At 41.0% G+C, this 19,076-nt stretch overlaps 1 protein-coding gene across 3 annotated transcripts; it reads right to left on the bottom strand.

Annotated features, from left to right (window-relative positions):
• Positions 1-105: 105 nt before the first annotated feature.
• NONO (non-POU domain containing octamer binding) lies at positions 106-14,279 on the bottom strand. Of its 3 annotated transcripts, none has more exons than XM_032330069.1 (12): positions 14,161-14,279; positions 13,432-13,485; positions 7,687-7,846; positions 6,324-6,517; positions 4,753-5,054; positions 4,052-4,147; positions 3,451-3,647; positions 3,022-3,106; positions 2,523-2,625; positions 1,898-1,937; positions 1,554-1,663; positions 699-833 (listed from the first exon to the last, which is right to left on the bottom strand). In XM_032330069.1, the coding sequence occupies exons 3-12, from the start codon at positions 7,835-7,837 to the stop codon at positions 699-701; spliced, it is 1,413 nt and encodes a 470-aa protein (XP_032185960.1). In that variant the 5' UTR covers positions 7,838-7,846; positions 13,432-13,485; positions 14,161-14,279. The 3 variants fall into 3 exon arrangements, with proteins under 3 accessions (XP_032185959.1, XP_032185960.1, XP_032185961.1); XM_032330070.1 differs by lacking the exon at positions 13,432-13,485 and adding an exon at positions 12,266-12,338; XM_032330068.1 differs by lacking the exon at positions 13,432-13,485 and having other exon boundaries at positions 106-833; positions 14,161-14,277.
• Between the last annotated feature and the right edge of the window lie 4,797 nt (positions 14,280-19,076).

The following is a 19,076-nucleotide window of genomic DNA, read 5'->3' as shown; positions in this document are numbered from 1 at the left end:
CCCAGATTGTACTAGGCCTATCAAGAAAAGCTGTGAACAGCAACATCATAGACACAAAAGGGCCGTTCCTGGGTTGTCCAAACCCAAGAAAAAAGATGGAGGCAACTTAACACGAGATTTTTTAAAGATACACTAAAATGAAAATCTCTAAGAGAAAATGTCTTCCTTAGGACATGAAGGGGTAATATATGGGATATAACAGAACCGTATGTATGCTGTCTGTGACCTCTGTGGACATTTGCCTGAATTCCCATCTGTGAATGAATGGAACAACGGGGCTAAGGTCATTGGGGGATTTATTTTTGTGGCGTATGTGGCAGTGTCTCTGGGGTTGAAGGGTATAATGAGAAACCAAATAGAACAGGATGGACAAAGAATGGAATGATCAAGATTAATGGGGGCTCTAACTGGATCCATTTTGCCATGGTTCCCCCCACCCCAGGCCCTCAACAATCACATGAGACTTCAGGAATGCACCACACAGAATCGATTAGTTAAACGATATACCACACTGAACTGATTTGTTAAATATCGCCCCTCCCTTGCCCTCAGCCTCCAGCAAACTCCCTCAGAGTAGTACAGGCAAGGAAGACCTAACTATTGGGAGGAATCCCTAACACTTCAGGGCAGAATTCTGGCTAGTCCAAAAAGGGTCCTTCTTTAAAGGGTTTTTGAGAAACTAGACATTGAAATTTTTATTAGTATCGGCGACGTTTGTTTGGAGCAAATTCAGCTCCAGGAGCTGCACGGTTGAATGCAGGAGGGGTTCCACCAATTGCCCCAATTCCTTCCATTGTAGCAGCTTGGCCAAAGCGTTCAGTTGTTGGTGGGGTCTTGGAAGAGAAGAGAGCAAAGTTACAATAGAACCTATGTCCCAAGCTTCCCACCCATTTGTAATCCTTCCCAGGGGGGCCATTCCCACCCTGACTATTCAAAGCTCTTGATGTGCTAGGCGTGACTAAGACTGTTTAGAACTTAGTGGACATCCCTGAAAAGAAGGCTGTCTGAATTACAGACCCACCCAACCAAGCTACCTTTCTTTTTATCCCAATTCCTATTGACTAAGCAATATTACACAGCAAATTCCCAGACTAAGTAAGTTCTACTTAACTCCCTTTTCTTGAACTAAGTATATGGACAAGGACAAGCCATCACTCTTCAGCAATCTTATGGCCACCCAGTTTTAAAATTTTGACACTAGAACTAGAACTCAGTATGAGCCATAAAGCCTTTTGGGTTCCTAATCTATTTTATGTGATTAATACCTAACCTTCAGTTGCCTTCCCTCCAAAACAATAACAACTAAGCGAAACCTGTCACCCCCGTTAACCCAGGATAGCACCTCAACAGTCAGACAAGCCAATCAAAGGCATTTACTTAACTCCTAGACAAATTATACAGACTGGGTTTGTTCAAAATTCAAAAAATCAAGACCTTCAGGTTACATTTAATGGAAACCAGTGACCCTAAAATTAGGCAGGCACAGGGACTGAAATCAAAGTCCTTTTTCCTATCACCATTTAGAATTACTGTAAGGCTCTGCAGTGTATTACCAATCCCAAGGTTCCATCTGGCATCATAGTGGCAGGTCCTGGAGGAGCTGGAGTACCAGCTGGCACTGGAGCAGGGGGCATGGCGCCTCTGTTGTTTATTCCCATAGCACCTAAAGCAGAAAAGTGTGATCGGTACAGGAGACAGACCCTGTCAGTCTTTCTGTGCAAGAGAAAACAATTCAGTAAGACCTCTGAGCTAAGGATGTGTTACCCACCCCCCAAAACGATGCTCCCTGAAAGAAATGTCAGCCCCCTTAAATCTGGACTATGTCTGGGAAGCCACTGAGTTCACCAGAAATCATACAAAAAAGGAAATCAGAGCCATTAACCTCCTAAGTCCTTACCTCCCATAGCCATCTGGCCCATCCGTATCTCCTGTTCTCTCTGAAAAATATGAAATACTCAAGACAGTCCAAGACAGTACTGCATTCTACCATTCACAATACATTGAGGACCCCACTCTAAGGGAAGCAAACAGAGTGGTAACACATTCCAAGTACACTGAGGCCAAGCTGAGGAAAACCAACATCTCCTTGCTAGTTGTGCAGTTGAGTTCAAGGTTAGAATTGCAAGGACACAAGTCAGTGTCTCCTAGAACAGAATAGATAAAAGGCAAGGGGAGAGATAGCTGACGACTTCAAAGACTTCAAGGACCTCAATCTGCACAGTAACGCCAAGGACATCAGAGAACTAGTTTAGGCTGCTATAGAACTGGATATGTCTCATCCTGTAATCACTGAGTCTAAACAGTGTAACACTGGCCCTAGCTCTCCATCCTAAGTTGCCTGTGAAGCAAGAACTCCCCTTCACACCTTACCTTTCCTTCTTATGAATTCTTCTTTCTAAAAGGAGTTTCACAGAATACAAAAACTGGTCATAACCTGGTATGTTTTATAGTCCTAGTGGACAACTTATGGTGGGTTTGTTGTATGACTGGCCTGGTACATCATGGGCACATGGGAGATATACCGCATCAGGGAATGTTCCCTTGAATCCTTCCTGCTGTCGCCGCATCATTTCTTCCTGTTGCCGTCGCATCTCTTCCTCGCGGCGCCTACGCTCCTCCTCCTGCCTACAGAGAGTGACCAAAGTATTTAGCAGAGACATTCCAGAACTTGAGCCGATTATCTTAACAGGGGAGATCAAGAGCCTACTGAAAGCTATCAGAGCTTTCCAAGAAACTCACTGCTAAATGTGTTCAGCCCTAAAGCAAGCCAAAGGTGTCCTTCAGGGGAAAATTCTTCCTTCTGGAAAGGAGCCTCCTGACAGCAGCACTCAGCTGCGTTCCCTTTAGTGCAGCTCTGGGTAACTCCTAGAATCACGGGCCTCTGAAATGTTTCCCATCCGAAGGGAGAACATGAGAAGCCTTCAGGCGATATTGACAAATGCATGAGGCAGCCAGGCAAAAGGAAAAGGGAATGAGACATTACATCAGAGCTGTCAGAGGAGAGGGTTCAGAGCTAGTCACCTGAGCTCCAGCTGCTTTCGTTTTTGCACTTCTTGGTTGTGCAGCTCCTCCATCCTCCGAAGTTCTTCCTGGCGCCTCATCAAGTCTAGGAAAACAACAGACCAATCCAGAGCATTCTTCATTCTCCTCATATAGGCCTAATAATTTTCCATAAAGAAAGATCCAGAAAGCAAAGGGGATATATAATCCCCGCATGGCCATCTGAACTATCCAGATTCCAAAAATGAAGTTACTCCTATTATGTCCTTCTCCACAGAATCCAACATTCTCTGTCACATCTCCAAGCTCATCTGCCTACTGAGATCAACAAAATATTTCAGAGAATAAAAGCAGAGATTTAGGCCTTTCTCTAACAACTGATATAAAACATTCCTGAAGAAAGTCATCTTGTTCTCATTCTAGATTGAAGAGCTGTACGACCATACTCACCCTGTCTCATCAGCATCACCTGGTGCTCATGGCGAGCAGCCTCCATCTCCATCTCCAGCTTCTCACGAGCCTCCTTGATGTTGCGGTCCACTTGGTCCTGCTGCTGCTTCTCCATCTCAATGAGTGCCTTCCAGCGCATGGCATACTCATACTCGAAGGAGCCAGGCTGTGCAAATCTGGGTGGCTGCTCTCGCTCCCTGTAGACAAGGTTCCTGGGTTATTAAAACTGTGTCCAAGGGGCGCCTGGGTGGCTCAGTGGGTTAAAACCTCTGCCTTCGGCTCAGGTCATGATCCCAGGGTTCTGGTATCAAGCCCCGTATCGGGCTCTCTGCTCAGCAGGGAGCCTGCTTCCTCCTCTCTCTGCCTGCTTCTCTGCCTACTTGTGATCTCTGTCTGTCAAATAAATAAATAAAATATTTAAAAAAAAAAAAAAACTGTGTCCAAGATTCCCCCCCACCCAAGCACTGCATTCCTCCTGACGGCCAAGACTATGGTGGCCAATGAATAGCTACAGGAAAGACCTGCCTCTTTGACACATCCCTTTACAAGCTTCCTTAAGAATAGACAAGCACCTAAAAGGGAATCTATTAGAACTACATACTTGTGAAACTGCTGGTTCTTTATAACCAGCTTCTCTGGAAGTCCCTCTTCATCATCCAATTGGTCCATGGGCTCCACAGTCACAGGCCGAGGAAATCTGGGAGAAAGCAGCTCAGTGTCAATCAAATTATACCCTACAGCAGGCTTCTTCTCTATACCTGCCACTGGCATGGCTAAGTAGTTAGGGATCAGGACTGGACAATTAAACATTTCTAAAGGAGTCTTTACACCCAGTCCCAAGTAACCAAGTTCTTTTAATGGCATTATGTGGAATCTGGGGTTGACGGGATGGAATGAGGCTTTAAATCTCAGAATACAGCTTTAAAGATGTTCAAAGTAAGTAGATAGGATACTTAAGTGCAGTTTAAATATCCAGTATCTAGAAAACTCCAGACAATGACGTCAAGTAAACACAGAGATACTGCCTGCACAAAACAACTTTTCAGAGTTCTAAGACTTCAAAGGGGAGATTTAACACTGATTAAACAACCTACTAGAAGACTGAAAGGTTTATTTCTTAATCCTCATACTATTTCTGTTAATTTAAGTAAGATTACACTGAAAACCCTACTAAAAAGTTAGAATTATAATATCCAAAGTCTTTAAGTGAACACAAAAACATGGTTCCTAGAGGTTACCTTCCCACACCACCAAAGGAAGTTATGACCTACAGTCTATTTCTAAAAGCACCCCTTCACTTACGTGGTTAGCAGGAAGGAGCCTTCACTGCACCTGTCCAGAGCTTTCCGAGCAGCTGGCTTCCCTGAGAATTCAACAATGCCTTTTCCTGAGGGCCTTCCTCGATCATCCACAATGACCACAGCCCTTTCCACCTGGCCAAACACCGAAAAGGCTTCCTCCAGCAGTTCATTGGAAACATACTGAGGAAGGTTTCGGACTGTAAGGGATGCACTATGGCAGGCAAAGCGCACACGCAGCTGCTTTCCACGGAGTGGCATGTTGTCCAGTTCTACTTTGGCAATCTCCGCTAGGGTTCGTGTTTCCTATAAAGCAGAGGAAAGTTAGAATAACTCGAGTTTGACAAAGACCACATGTGCAGCATCAAGAGTCAAAAGTAGCACAGCCCAATATAAAATGTCTACCTGCCCCAAACCCTGACAACACACAAAGAAACCTACATAGTACTGAAAAAATAGAAATTACATGTTTCAGATAACTCTTTGGGATAGTTAATTGCTCTGATATCCTTGCAATGAATCAACTGGAAATTCTAGAAGTTAATACCACTTATATGGTCATCAGTATCGTAGGTTATTCACCCAAGTGGTAACAGATCTTTGGGGCAATGACCAGCAGCCAGAATATTTTATTACAATTTTTATACATGTAATATATGTAATATAAAAAATGTAATATAAAATTATAATTTTATTACAGTAATTACAATATAGCAGCCAGAATATTTTAATTTCACTAGCTACATACAAGTTTAACGAAAATCATGTATGCCCTTCATGAGACCTCTTTAGAACCACAGACCCTAATGGGAACCCCTTCTCGTATTACTAAAGAGGAACCTTGAACTCCAGAAAAAATTACCTGCCCATGTAATCTCGAGTTAACAGTAGATCTGGAATGAAAACTAGCTCTGACCACGGTATCTAGTGAACTTGCTAACACATTATGTTCCTTGTTTATGTAGAGAATGCTTAGAAAAGTTCCTCCCTCATATACTTAAACATGTTTCTTAATCAACTCAGTTTTTATGAAAAAGATCTACACTTAAAAACGGATAAATAAATTTTATGTGTATTTTAACACAATTTAAAAATTTTTAAAAAAATAGATAATAAAACTGTCCCTTCATAGTTTCAAAAAGCCTTAAGTGAGATAATACATAGGCAAGAACTTGGGAAATAAATTATATAAACCTTAATCATTACTAAGATAAAATAAAATTGAGTTGATAATTATTAAAGCTGGGCATGAAGTATATATAGGTTCACTATACTATTGTGTCTATCTCTGTATGTTTGAAATTTACCAATTAAAACAGAAGTTCCAAAGAGCATATTTTAGTCTCAGTGTCCTAGACAAATAAACCTATGTTGCCCTTGAAACAAAACAAAAACCTATGAGGAAAAATAAAAATAAAACCTGTATCTTCTGTCCTGTTCTACCAACTATAACTATTAAACATTTAACAAACAGACCATTTGAGAATTATTTCCACTGCCTAATTTTCCATATCCATCATTCCCCGGCTTCCCCACCTTTCAGAGCACATACTCTAAAAGCCCATTCTTGCTTACCAAGCGGATAAAGCCAAAGCCCTTATCCTTATGAATGAAGACTTCGCCTGCCTTCCCATATTTCTCAAATAGTTTCCTCATCTCCTCCTCAGTGATGTCAGGAGGAAGATTGCCCACAAAGAGACGGCTACGTTGGGTGAAGGTCTTCTCTCCTGGTTTCCTAAAATTCTTCAGGTCGATAGTCAAGCCTTCATCTGAGAGAATACACAGTCACTCAAAAGATTGGGCAAAGAGATCTACAGTCATATTCTCAAAGAGGTACAACTGCTGCTAGATTAGGAAACCCAATTGTTGTAAAGAAGTCAAATACCATTTCCCAAAATAATCTATCCAATAACCACTTATCAGTAAATTGGACCTTAAAATGTCAAAGCAGCATGCAGACATCTGGGAGTACTTCTCAATAGCTCTACTAAGGGTCAGGAGACACCCGGACTAAGAGACAGAAAGACAATACAAAAGCTATTGGTCAAAGAGAAAATTAAGCAAGTCAAGGAGACTTATGTCCGAAGAGATCAGTTTTTTAAATTTGAAACATAGGGGGTGCCTTGATGGCTGAATCGGTTAAGTGTCTGCCTTTGGCTCAGGTCAGGATCCCAGGGTCCTGGGATCGAGCCCCACACTGGGCTTCCCTGCTCAGTGAGGAGTCTCTTTATCCCTCTCCCTCTGTCCCTCCCCCTACTTATGCACTTTCACTCACTCTCAAATAAATAAAATCTTTAAAAAATAAAATTGAAACATAATTGCTCCATTTTCCCAATCTCTCACCAATCTTCAAAACCTTAACAGTTCCCATTCTTTCATGCTTGGGTTAACGGAATGAAAGGAAATGAGTTAGGAAACAGTATTCTTTGTAGGGATCTCTGGAAATAAAAGAGGGTTTAGGTTGGTTCTAGTTTTAAAGGCACACAATAGGTACTCAAAGTTTGCTGAATGAATGGAACATGCCTTTAAAGAATGTTTTCTCTGATTAAAAACGGGCTGGCACAGAACCCAGGCTTAAAGTATAACACTCAGTACCAGACTTCTTTTCCCTGAAAGATTTGTTCTACATTTTCTAACTACCAATCTGACGATTACCTCTAAGAACCGAGCTCTGAGGTAAAACACACAGACATCTGTTTAGCAGAATACGCTAACAGAACACAGCAACTTGTACTCATCTGCTACCCAACATGTCTGCTCCTCCTCTGAGTGAATCACCCTTTTCTATCCCAAGTATTAAGAAGTAAATAGGGGAAAAAAGAGCAAAAGGTGTGCCACAAAGGCTTATTCCTTTTTAAGCCCAAGAGACTAATCTAAAAACCAAGAAACCTTTCCCAAGAGGGAACCTATTCTGACCCCCCTACAAGCATGTACTCACTCTGGCTGCTGGCCTGTTGCCCATTTGCAGGTATTGGTGGCGGTGGTGGCTGCTGCTGTTGCTGCTGGTGGTGCTGCTGGTGGTGATGCTGATGATGCTTCCTTGGAGTATGGTTTTGCTTCTCCAAGTTAAAGGTTTTATTGCTCTGCATTTTTGCACCCTAAAAGGAAAATGTGGACTGCCAAATACATTCAGGACTAATCAGTCACCTTCCTGATGATTTACGTGTCACTAATCATCTCTGATATCCTGGCTTTTGCCAGATTCAAACTGGTTATTGTAAACAAGTATGGCAAAGTTGCACCACTCAAAACCCTAAATACCACTAGACTTTAGCAGTTATGCTGCATGGAGAAACTAGACAAGTACTAAATGAGAACAGCTTGCATCAGAGTAGCTTGAAGAAACTTCCAGTTCACTAGTTCTATACATTAATTGGAAACTACTTTCCCCAAAGAAGCTACTGCCTAAAAACTAGCTCTATCATAATATTAAAACATACTGAAGGAAATAGATTCTACTTATCACAAGGACAAGGACTATTAAATTTTGTTACCTGGTACTCTGCAGTCCCAACCTACAGTAGATATGGAATGAACAGTAGAGAAAGTATGGGCTGTGTAGTTAGATATACTTAGATTGGAAGCATGGTCCTAGTACTCACTAGCTATGTACTACTTAGTAAATCACTTCTACACAAATTTAAGCTGTTACAAAGAAGCTAATAAAAATACCTATCAAGATGGCTATGAGGATTCATAAACATGTGAAAACACTAGCTTAGTACTAAAATATAGTAAGCATTCAGTAAATATGGTTATTAATCACAATGAAGATAAGTGACTACTAAAGCAATGAAAAGCATCAAATAAAAAAGATGAATATATAATCATGTTAAATCTCACCTAAAAATTAATGTAAGATTAAAATAAAAGGAAAATTCCTGGCACAATCCAGAGTGAATTCAAAGACTAATGGCTTAAAAAAAAAAAAACTAATGGCTTTAAAATGGAAATTTTCTAATTGATCTAGTTAACAAGCTGAGGACCATCTTCCTCATTTAAGGACAGTTCGCCAGCAATAAAAGGGCAAAGCCAATCCTAAATCCTTTCCCTTAAACAAGACCTAGTCAGAATTTAGCTCAAGGAAAAATGCTGACAAGGACCTCTTCATCAACATTTATTGGTAACATTGCATGATTCCTCTAAAATAGAGAAAACTGATTTCTCAGACAAAGAAAATGTGACAATGACTTGATAATTACTGATTCTGGGGTATATGAGAATACTTTTTATGTATATAAAAGTTTTCCTAATACATTTCTTATCACATCCCTCCAAAACATAAACAACTTAATTATCAAATTCTTGTTTCATAAAACAAGTAATAACAAGAGCTATCAAATTGTTCATATTCTGTAACTCAGGAAATTCTACTCCTAGAAATTTACCCTAAAGATATAATTTTAGAGGTGCCTGAGCAGCTCAGGAGGTTAAGCATCTGACTCTTAATTTTGGCTCAGGTCATGATCTCAGGGCTGTTGAGATCCAGTCCCGTGTAAGCTCTGTGCTAGGCATGGAGCCTGCTTAGGATTTCTCTCTCCCTCTCCCTCTGCCCTCCCCATAAAGAATGTAATTTTAAAATTTAAAAACCATATCCATGAAATAGTCACTGTGATGACCTTTAAGGAAACAAAATAAGGACTTAAAATACCCAAAATCAGAGGTACAGTTTTTAATAAATTATGGTACATCTATTCAGTGGAGTGTTACACAGCATTAAAAATTATGAAGACCATGTACATGTGAAAATGTCTGACATTTTGGGGCGCCTGGGTGGCTCAGGTTACAATCCCAGAGTCCCAGCTCCCTGCTCAGTGGGGCATCTGCTTTCCCGTCCCTCTCCCCACTTATGTTGTCTCCTCCAAATAAATAAAATCTTTAAAGAAAAGAAAAATGTTTGAGGTTTTAAAAGGGAAAGGTTTAAGGTTTAAGAAACAGGAAATGTTTTTTTTTCCCCTCAAAAATGCATGTAGATTAGAACAGAAGGCAGGCAAAAATGAAAACTGCCCTGTTTATAGCTTATTGATAATTTACTAATTTTTTTTTTTTTTACTAATTCACCCAACAAATATTCACTGAATGCTATTTGCTAGGCACAATTATAGGTGTCTGGGATACATCAATGAACCAAAGAAAAGATTCTTGCCTTCAGTTGTGCTTACCTTCCAGTTAGACCAAAGGAAAAAAAAAAAAACCTAATAATTACATAGTACTTAATAAGAAATAAGTGCTACTAGAAAATAAAGAAACAGGGACGAAGTCGATAGGGAGTGAAAGGGGTAAGCCTGCAATTTTAAAAAAGATTGTATTTATTTGAGAGAGAGAATAGGAGCGGGGCGAATGGGGGGGCAGTGTAGAGGAAGAAGCAGACTCCCTGCTGAGCAGGGAGCCCCATGTAGGACTCATTCCCAAGACCCTGGGATCATGACTTGAGCTGGAAGCAGAAACTTAACCAACTGAGCCACCCAGGTGCCCAGTTAAGACTGCAATTTTATTTTTTTTATTATTTATTTATTTATTTATTTACAGACAGACATCACAAGCAGATGGAGAGGCAGGCAGAGAGGGAGACAGAGGGAAGCAGGCTCCCTGCTGAGCAGAGAGCCCGATGCGGGACTCGATCCCAGGATCCTGAGATCATGACCTGAGCCGAAGGCAGCGGCTTAATCCACTGAGCCACCCAGGCGCCCCAAGACTGCAATTTTAAAAAGAGCTGAGGTAAGCCTCACTGGAGAATTGACACATAAGCCAAGACCTGAATCTTATTTGTATCATTTCATCAAACTTACATTTCTCATTAACAAGGTACCTATTACAAAATGTATCTTTTTAAAAAGATTTTATTTATTTATTTGACAGACAGAGATCACAAGTAGGCAGAGAGGCAGGCAGAGAGAGATGGGGAAGCAGGCTCCCCACCGAGCAGAGAGCCCGATGCAGGGCTCGATCCCAGGACCCTGGGGATCATGACCTGAGCTGAAGGCAGAGGCTTTAACCCACTGAGCCACCCAGGTGCCCCCCCTTCCTAAAAGATTTTATTAAAATCTATCTTTAATATAGAAAACTTAGAAACAAAAATATTAAATAAAAATCCACCACCAGAAGTCAGTTCCTTACCCTCCCAGTCATTGATTTATTTGCATGTACTCTAAATGAAATATTATAAAGACTATTTTACAACCTGCTTTTTCTACTTTATTACATGATGTTGAGCTTTTATATCACTCAATCTTTTACACTATTTTTTTCTTCTACATTAATTTTTAACGGACACAGTATTTGGCTGTCAACCAAGCACCTATGGTGCTGGGACACCTGGGTTGTTCCTATTTTCACCATTATTTATAAACAATGTTCATAGTTAAATCTTGGGCACATCCATGAGTAAATATTCCTCCCACAATTTCCATTTTTACTTATTTACCTTCCAAAGCATACATTATCATTTCAATATAATGAAGTTATACTGCAGCACTGTAAGTTGTTTTTCTTAACTTCTATGTCAACACTTACAATTTTTAACAGCTACCATGTGGATATATACTTACTAAACTACCCCCTACCATGAGACATTTGTTTTCACCCTTTTCCTATTAGAATGATGCAGTAAATATCTTTTTGCTTATAGCTTTTTGACTACTTCCTTATAATAAATTCTTAGAATAATTGCATCTATCTTTGTTACTCTTACCCACAGTGCAGCATTTTTTCCTCTAAAAAAAAGGGCAATCATGTTTCTAAAAATAAGACATAAAAATAGGAAATTAAAACATACAAAATTTATGAAGTCAACCCCAGCAACTTTTGGGGATGGGGTTAAGTTGGCATTAGATTCAGATCTTTAAGTATTTTAGTCCCAACTATTAAACACCTCCCTTCCCATTGACTCCAAACTGGCCTATAGCAGAAACTTGAGTTATCTTCACAGCCATTTCTCCAACTAGGTTCTTACCTTCTTACCCCTGGCTAGAATCCAAGGACCCTCTTTTTTTTTTTTCTCCAGCCTTTAATCTGGCAATCAGTGGCCCCAGCCTCAGTATCTCGCATCCCATTCAGGAATCCACAATTTATATTTACACATTTATAAAAATCCTCATAGAGATCCACTCAAAACTCAAATATTAAAAACTCTGTATACACATTGTAACCAAATTTCACCACTCCTTTTCAAAAAGGCCATTTTATAACTTCTTAGTAGAAATGATCTACCTCCTTGAAGAAGTGCTAGGATGTTCTAAAACCATGTAAAGTAACTTCAAGGGAGGTTATTTTTTGTTTTAGATGTGTAGTCTGGTAGTGAAGATGATAAGTATCAGATATTTACAATCATTATATGCCAGGCACTGTGCTAAGTCTGCACTCTCACTCAGAGCTCAAAACTATTATCTCGTGGGTAAGAAAACTGATGTCCATCTAAGGTTACCCAAATGTGATGGAGCAAGGAGTGGAACTCACAACTATTTTAACTCTAAAGCTCATTCTCATCACTATGCTACAAGCTTAGTAATCAAACTCACCTTGATTTCAGAGTTTAGATCCAACAAACTGACTAGCCATGTCACCTAACTTCTGAGCCTCAAGTTTCTTCACCTGTAAGGAGTGGGTAACAATGGCAACTTCACAGGGCTGGTTATTTTAAGGACTAAATGAGATCCTGTACACAGCACTTGTTCCTGCTGGCAACCATTATCGGTATTTCTGCATTCAGCTGGTGCTGTAGTTAGACAAATATCATTAATTACACTCTTCCTCTTCTCTTTCGGATTCCAGCAAAAATTATTTTTTTACAACCAAACTGCCTACCTCTGTGTTTCTGAATAAATGTCTCTACGATGCTAATCTTTACAATCCTTCCTTCCAGTTTACTCTTTCCCAAGAAGGCATTCAATGGTTAAGACTAAATAATACTGTGTAAGTCACTTAAAACAGTGCCCACAAAGGAGCAAGTACTAAATAAGTACTGTCCCTATCACTTATTTCTGATGATGACCACCAACATAATACGGAAATACGTGCAGAAATCTCTCTTGAGCAATAAATTCACTGCCCCCTAACCACTGGGCCTCTAAGAACTAAGCACAAAGATCCGCATCAAGGATTTGTCCACTTATCTATCCCAAAGACTAACCCTAATGAGGGACTTTTCTTGAAAGAAAATATGTACTGCTGGTTTAGAAAGACTGGGGCTACTGGACACAGTGTGACTGCATAAATGTGGTTTAGGTACAAGACCAAACATTACATCACACATATTTGAAATCAGTTTTCAGGAAAAGGATCAACTTTTTTTAAGTGGAAGCTGGGGGGTGGGAGGGTGGGGAAATCTGCTAAAAAAATCTACCGACCTAGAGGGCTGCATGGATATGGATCTGCCTGAAAGCTGCAGAATGCACTGATATGGTAAGGTACTTTTCCAGGAGTTTCTTAAGACCTTTCATTTAACAACAAAGAAGTTGGACAAAAACACAGCATAAATCTAGTCAGTGCCCCCCCGCAATGAGAGTTGCCAGATTTATCAAATAAAAATACACAACGTACAGTTCAATTTGAATTTCAGACTTTAAAAATGACCTTTTAGTAATTAAACCCTATGAAACGGATGCTAAAAATAATTTGCTATGTGAAATCCAAATTTAACGGGGCGTCCAGTATTTTACCTGGCAACCTTACTCCCTACACCTACCCCAACTTCGGTTGATAGCAAAGTACCTCCAAGTCGTCTCTAACCTCAACTTCCCTGTTAAGAACAAGAAGAAAGGTTTCAGGTGACAACAATAGTTTCCCCAAGAGGAAAATACCCAATAGGAAATCCATAAAATTAATTTTCGTTTTAAAAAGTGATGCTATAAATGGGTCGAGTAGCTAGGCAACAAGACTTAAAAAAAAAAAAAAAAAAAAGGCATACAGGAACCTGACCGGTGAAGCCGCGGGGTCTGCACTAGCAAATGAACTTCCCAGCCTAGAGTTTTGACAAAGAAACATCGCTTGGGGGCCCCCCCATTTCTCATTCTGAATTAATGGCCTCGCGAGCCTGAGAGGAGGAGCGCCGACAAAGCGCCTCCTCCTCCAGGCTCGACTTCAGGGCTCTCGGATAATAGACCCCACACCCTGAGGCCCAAGACGGCTAAAGGACTGGGGAACTTACTGACAGGGATCAGAATCGAAGATGAGTAGCAAAAAGCAACGGGGCGAGAACGGCAACGGGAGCCAGGCTAAAACAGAAAGCAAGGAGAGCGGAAAGCAATGGGTCCCCGCGGGTGGGCTGAAGAGGCCGTGTGGCGGCGGGGACAAGGCCTTAAGGGGCCTTGGAACGAATGGCCAACCTCCCTCCAAACCTAACCTCGCCCTAGCCTCCTGTCGCAAAAAATCCTGCTCTCCTCTCAAACAAGAACTAAGTCGTCCCCAAACTCACCCTCTACCACTGTTCTCTCCTCAGAGTAACGGCGACGCTACACGGCCTCTACCGTCCCGAGAAAAGAGCGCGCGACCGCCGGAAACGAGACGACGGAGCTCGGTGCCTCCTTAGGGGTACAAACTGGCGTCCTTGATTGGTTATCTGCCTTGCCAGTCAAGGTTTATCTCCAGAGGCGGAATCCTTTTTCCGCCATTTCTTCGATTCTATTGGCTACCGAACGCAAAAGGTTCGAGTTCGTGTGAACGACAGATGGGGGACAAAGAGCGAGGCGTTCTACTTAATGCGCATGCGCAAGTTGTCGTCTACTCGAGAAGGTAAAGGAAGGGGGAGGGGGATAAAGTGGTGGGGAGGAGGATGGAGGGTCGGAAGGAGAGCCTAATCAGGCTAACAGAAAGACTGAAAAACCAAGTAATGGTAGAGGCAAAGGAGAGGGCGAAAAAGGAGAGAGAGGAAAGTGGAAAGAGAAGAAAAGGTGCAAAAAAGTGCGCGTAGGCGTGCGCTGAGAACTCCTGCACTGCGCCTGTGCAAGAAGCAAGAGTAACAATGTCATTGTATCCGTGTGGTAGATCTAGCCTTTTCCTTCTGAAAAAATGCCCCGCCATGTTTCTTTTTTCACACTTCCTCATTAGGGATTGCCCTCTGACATTGCATACTTATATTTCTAGTTGCTTCTGCCGCCAGGTCTACTCATGAAGCCCAACTGAAACAGTCATCACTATGGCTATGGTTATTGTTATGATTATAGAAGGGGGTGGAGGAGATGATGGGGATTGATAACTTAGTTTCTGTGATTAAATACAATTGTAACTACCTATTTCCATGGTAACCAGGGAACCCAGCAGTCCAAACACCACTATTGTTCTGTGAATCACAAAGAGATTCAACAGGTGTCTTTATTGCCATGGATACATTGTAGGCCTCCGGATCAGACTGATTTTATATTCTGTAGGATGCCAGTCAGGTAGGCGCTTTCATTTTCGAGTAATGCCAAACTAGCCCTGTTGTTAATCAAGAGCTACAAGTCTCAACTGATTGGTGGTTATAGTTCGTTCCTGCTAAGTAATTTCACACTCAGGGTTTCAGGGTGTCCCAACTGGTGCCTCATTATGTGCGGACAACAGTGATCTAGACCTGCACTGTCCACTAGGAACTTCTGCAAGGACAGAAATGTTATTTGCCGGGTGCCTGGGTGGCTCAGAAGGTTAAACGTCTGCCTTCAGCTGGGGCCATGATCTCGAGGTCCTGAGATTTCAAGCCGTGCCTAGGGCTCCCTGCTCCATGGGGGGGCTCCCTGCTCCATGGGGAGTCTCCCCCTTCCTGTACTCTCTCTGTCTCTGTCAAATAAAAAAATAAAATCTTTGAAAAAAAAAGAAGTAGAAGAAGGGGCGCCTGGGTGGCTCAGTGGGTTAAAGCTTCTGCCTTCCACTCCGATCATGATCCCAGGGTCCTGAGATCGAGCCCCACATTGGGTTCTCTGCTCAGCGGGGAACCTGCTTCCTCCTCTATCTCTCTCTGCCTACTTGTGATCTCTGTCTGTCAAATAAATAAATAAAATCTTAAAAAAAAAAGAAGAAATGTTATTTGCTTTGTTCAGTACAGTAACTACTGGCTCTACATATGTGGCCATTGAGGGCTTGAAATATGAGTAGTGCAACTCAGTTACCAAATTGTTAATTTAATTTTAATCAGCTAAAATTTAAGTAGTCACATATGGCTAGTGGCTACCATATTGGACATTTCTAGACCAATTTTTCCCAAACTGTTTTTTGAGAATAAGTAACATCTCTAATATAACAACAAAAATATCACCTCTATTCCTGAAAAACATTTATTTCCCTGCTCATGGGAAAAAAAACAATACCTAAGAGTATAAAGAGAAAAATCCCTCCGTCTGGTTACAATTATGACCACTTTCTTCCATTTCTATTTGCTATGTCTGTATTTACCTAGTCAAAAAGAAATGTTTATACTTTTTTTTAATACACATAGGATTAAGCTAAGGTATACATTTTTTTTTTTGAGCCATGACTTCTCACTTTAAAAAATACTTTAGCTCTCTTCCCATATAAATGCATAAAGATCTATGAGGACTTTTTAATATGAAATATTAAAAAATAAAATAAAATATTTTATAGACACCCACATGATGGTTTTTAGTGTCTCCAGTGAAAAAATACAAATTATAGAAAAGCTACTATGGATTTGGTAACATTTATTTTCAGATTTTATTTATTTATTTATTAGAGAGAAAGGGAGAGAGCACAAGTGCCAGAGCCCCAAGAAGAGGGAAAGGGAGAAGCAGGCTCCCTGCTGAGCAGAGAGCCTGATGCTCTGAGCCACCCAGGTGCTCCTTGGTAACATTTTTTAAAAAGATTTTATTTATTTGACACACACACAGAGCATACAATCAGGGGGAAAGGCAGAAGGAGAAGAAGGAAAAACAGGCTCCCCGCTGAGCAAGGAAACTGCTGCAGGACTGGATGTTACCCTGGATTCAGTAACATTCTAATGAATGTATACCTTGTTAAAAATCACAACAGCTGTTTATGTTGGAAAATATTTGGTAACAAAATAAAAGGAAGACTGTTATACTTGCATGTATCTCCTCAAGACAATCACAATATAAACAGAAATGTTGATGTAAACAAATAATTGCAATACTCTAGGCAAATAAAATAATAGCACCAGGGGCATCTGGGTGGGGATCTCTGCTCAGCGGGAGCATGCTTCTCCCTCTCCCTCTGCCTAGGGCCTGCTTGTTCTCTCTCCCTGTAAAAATAAATAAATAAAATCTTAAAAAAATAATAGCAGAGGTAAAGTGGTAAATCGAAGTTAGCAGGGGTCTGCATGAGTGGATCAGGAATGGCTTCACAAGAAAGAACGCTTTTGAACTGGGTCCTAACCAAGAAGTTGAAGAAGCTCTGGATCAGAAGCTGAATGATGGATTGGCAATTGGCAATGGATCAGAAGCTGAATGACCTATGTTTTAGGTAATTCAGCCTGGCTGAAGAAAAATGGGGAGGCTAAGAGATAGGAAATTAGGCTAGAGAGATAGGCATAAGCCAAATAATTGAGGGCCTGTGCTGTACTTAGGAGTTTGTACTTTACTTTGTTAAGTGATGGGGAGACATTGAAGATTTTTTAAAGTAATTTATGGGTTTTCTTTTTAAGATTTTATTTATTTATTTGAGAGAGAGAGCACGAGCAGGGTAAAGGGCAGAGGGAGAAGCAGACTCCCTGCTGCGCAGGGAAACCCATTCAGGGGTTTGATCACAGGACCCCAAGAACATGACCTGAGCCGAAGCCAGATGCTTAACCAACTGAGCCACCCAGGTGCCCCCAAAATTTGTCTTTTTTAAAGATATTTATTTATTTATTTATTTATGTCAGAGAGAGAGAGAGAGAGAGAGTACAAGCAGGGGGAGTGGCAGGTAAAGGGAGAAGCAGGCTCCCCACTGAGCAGGGAGCCTGATTCAGGGCTCCGACCCAGGACCCTGGGATCATGCCCTGAGTCGAAGGCAGACACTTAACTGATTGAGCCATCCAGGTGTTCCTATGTTGTTTTTTCCTGATTATGAAAGTAATATATGCTTATTCAGGGCAAAACTAAAAATCAAGAGTATAAAAAAAAAATCATCATAATCCCATTATGGAGAAATTGCTGTTAACATTTTAGTGCATTTTTTTCCAAACTATCACAGATGCACACAAGTGTGCATGAGCGCCTCTGTGTGTGTATGTGTATTTATATATTTATTTATTTCTAGAGAGCGAGAGAGACAAAGAGACTGAGAGACAAAGAGAAAATACATTTTTTCTATGTATGATAGGTTTGAACTTAAGAAGGACCACTGTAGTACTGTCCTGAAGTGTTGTAAAAAATTACCACAAAGTTGGGGCGCCTGGGTGGCTCAGTGGTTTAAGCCTCTGCCTTCCGCTCAGGTCATGGTCTCAGGGTCCTGGGATCCAGCCCTGCATCTGGCTCTCTGCTCAGCAGGGAGCCTGCTTCCCTTCCTCTCTCTCTCTGCCTGCTTCTCTGCCTACTTGTGATCTCTGTCAAATAAATAAATAAAATCTTTAAAAAAAATTACCACAATGTTGATGGCTTAAAATAACAGAAATGTATTCTCTCACAGTTCTGGAAGGCAGAGTCTGAAATCAGTATCACTGGGATGAAATTAAAGTGTGGACAGGGCCGTGATTCTTCAGAATCTCTTAGGAGGCTCTAGGAGAGACAGTCTTGTCTCTTCCAGTTCTCGGTCGCTATCAGGGTTCTTAGCTTGGTGCCTCATCACTCTAATTTCTGTATACAAATGTTTATATCAGTATTATTCATAATAGCCAACAAGTACATCAACTGATAAATAGATAAGTAAAATATGGGATATCCATGTAGTGGAATATTTTTCTTTTTTTTTTTTTTAAAGATTTTATTTATTTATTTGACAGAGATCACAAGTAGGCAGAGAAGCAGCCAGAGAGAAAGGAAGGGAAGCAGGCTCCCCGCTGATCAGAGAGCTTGACTCTGGATCTGCTGGGATCAAGACCTGAGCCGAAAGCAGAAGCTTTAACCCACTGAGCCACCCAGGCGCCCCTGGAATATTTTTCAACCATAAAAGTAGTATGTTCTGATACATGATGCAACATGGATGGACCTTGAGAACATTATGCTAAGTGAAAAAGCCAGTCACAAAAGATCACATATTATATGATTCCACTTATATGAAATGTCCAGAATAGGTGAATCTATGGAGACTGAAAGTAGAGTGGTGCTTACATAAGGCTACAGGGGTGGGGGGGATGGGAGAATCTAGCTTAAAAATATAGACTTTCGTGGGCACCTGGGTGGCTCAGTTGGTTGGGCGTCTCTCTTTGGCTCAGGTCATTATCCAGGGTCCTGGGATCAAGACCCA

This window comes from Mustela erminea, chromosome X (assembly GCF_009829155.1).
Source record: "Mustela erminea isolate mMusErm1 chromosome X, mMusErm1.Pri, whole genome shotgun sequence".
In the NCBI taxonomy this organism is placed as follows: domain Eukaryota; kingdom Metazoa; phylum Chordata; class Mammalia; order Carnivora; family Mustelidae; genus Mustela; species Mustela erminea.
This window is presented reverse-complemented; position numbering and strand designations above follow the sequence as displayed.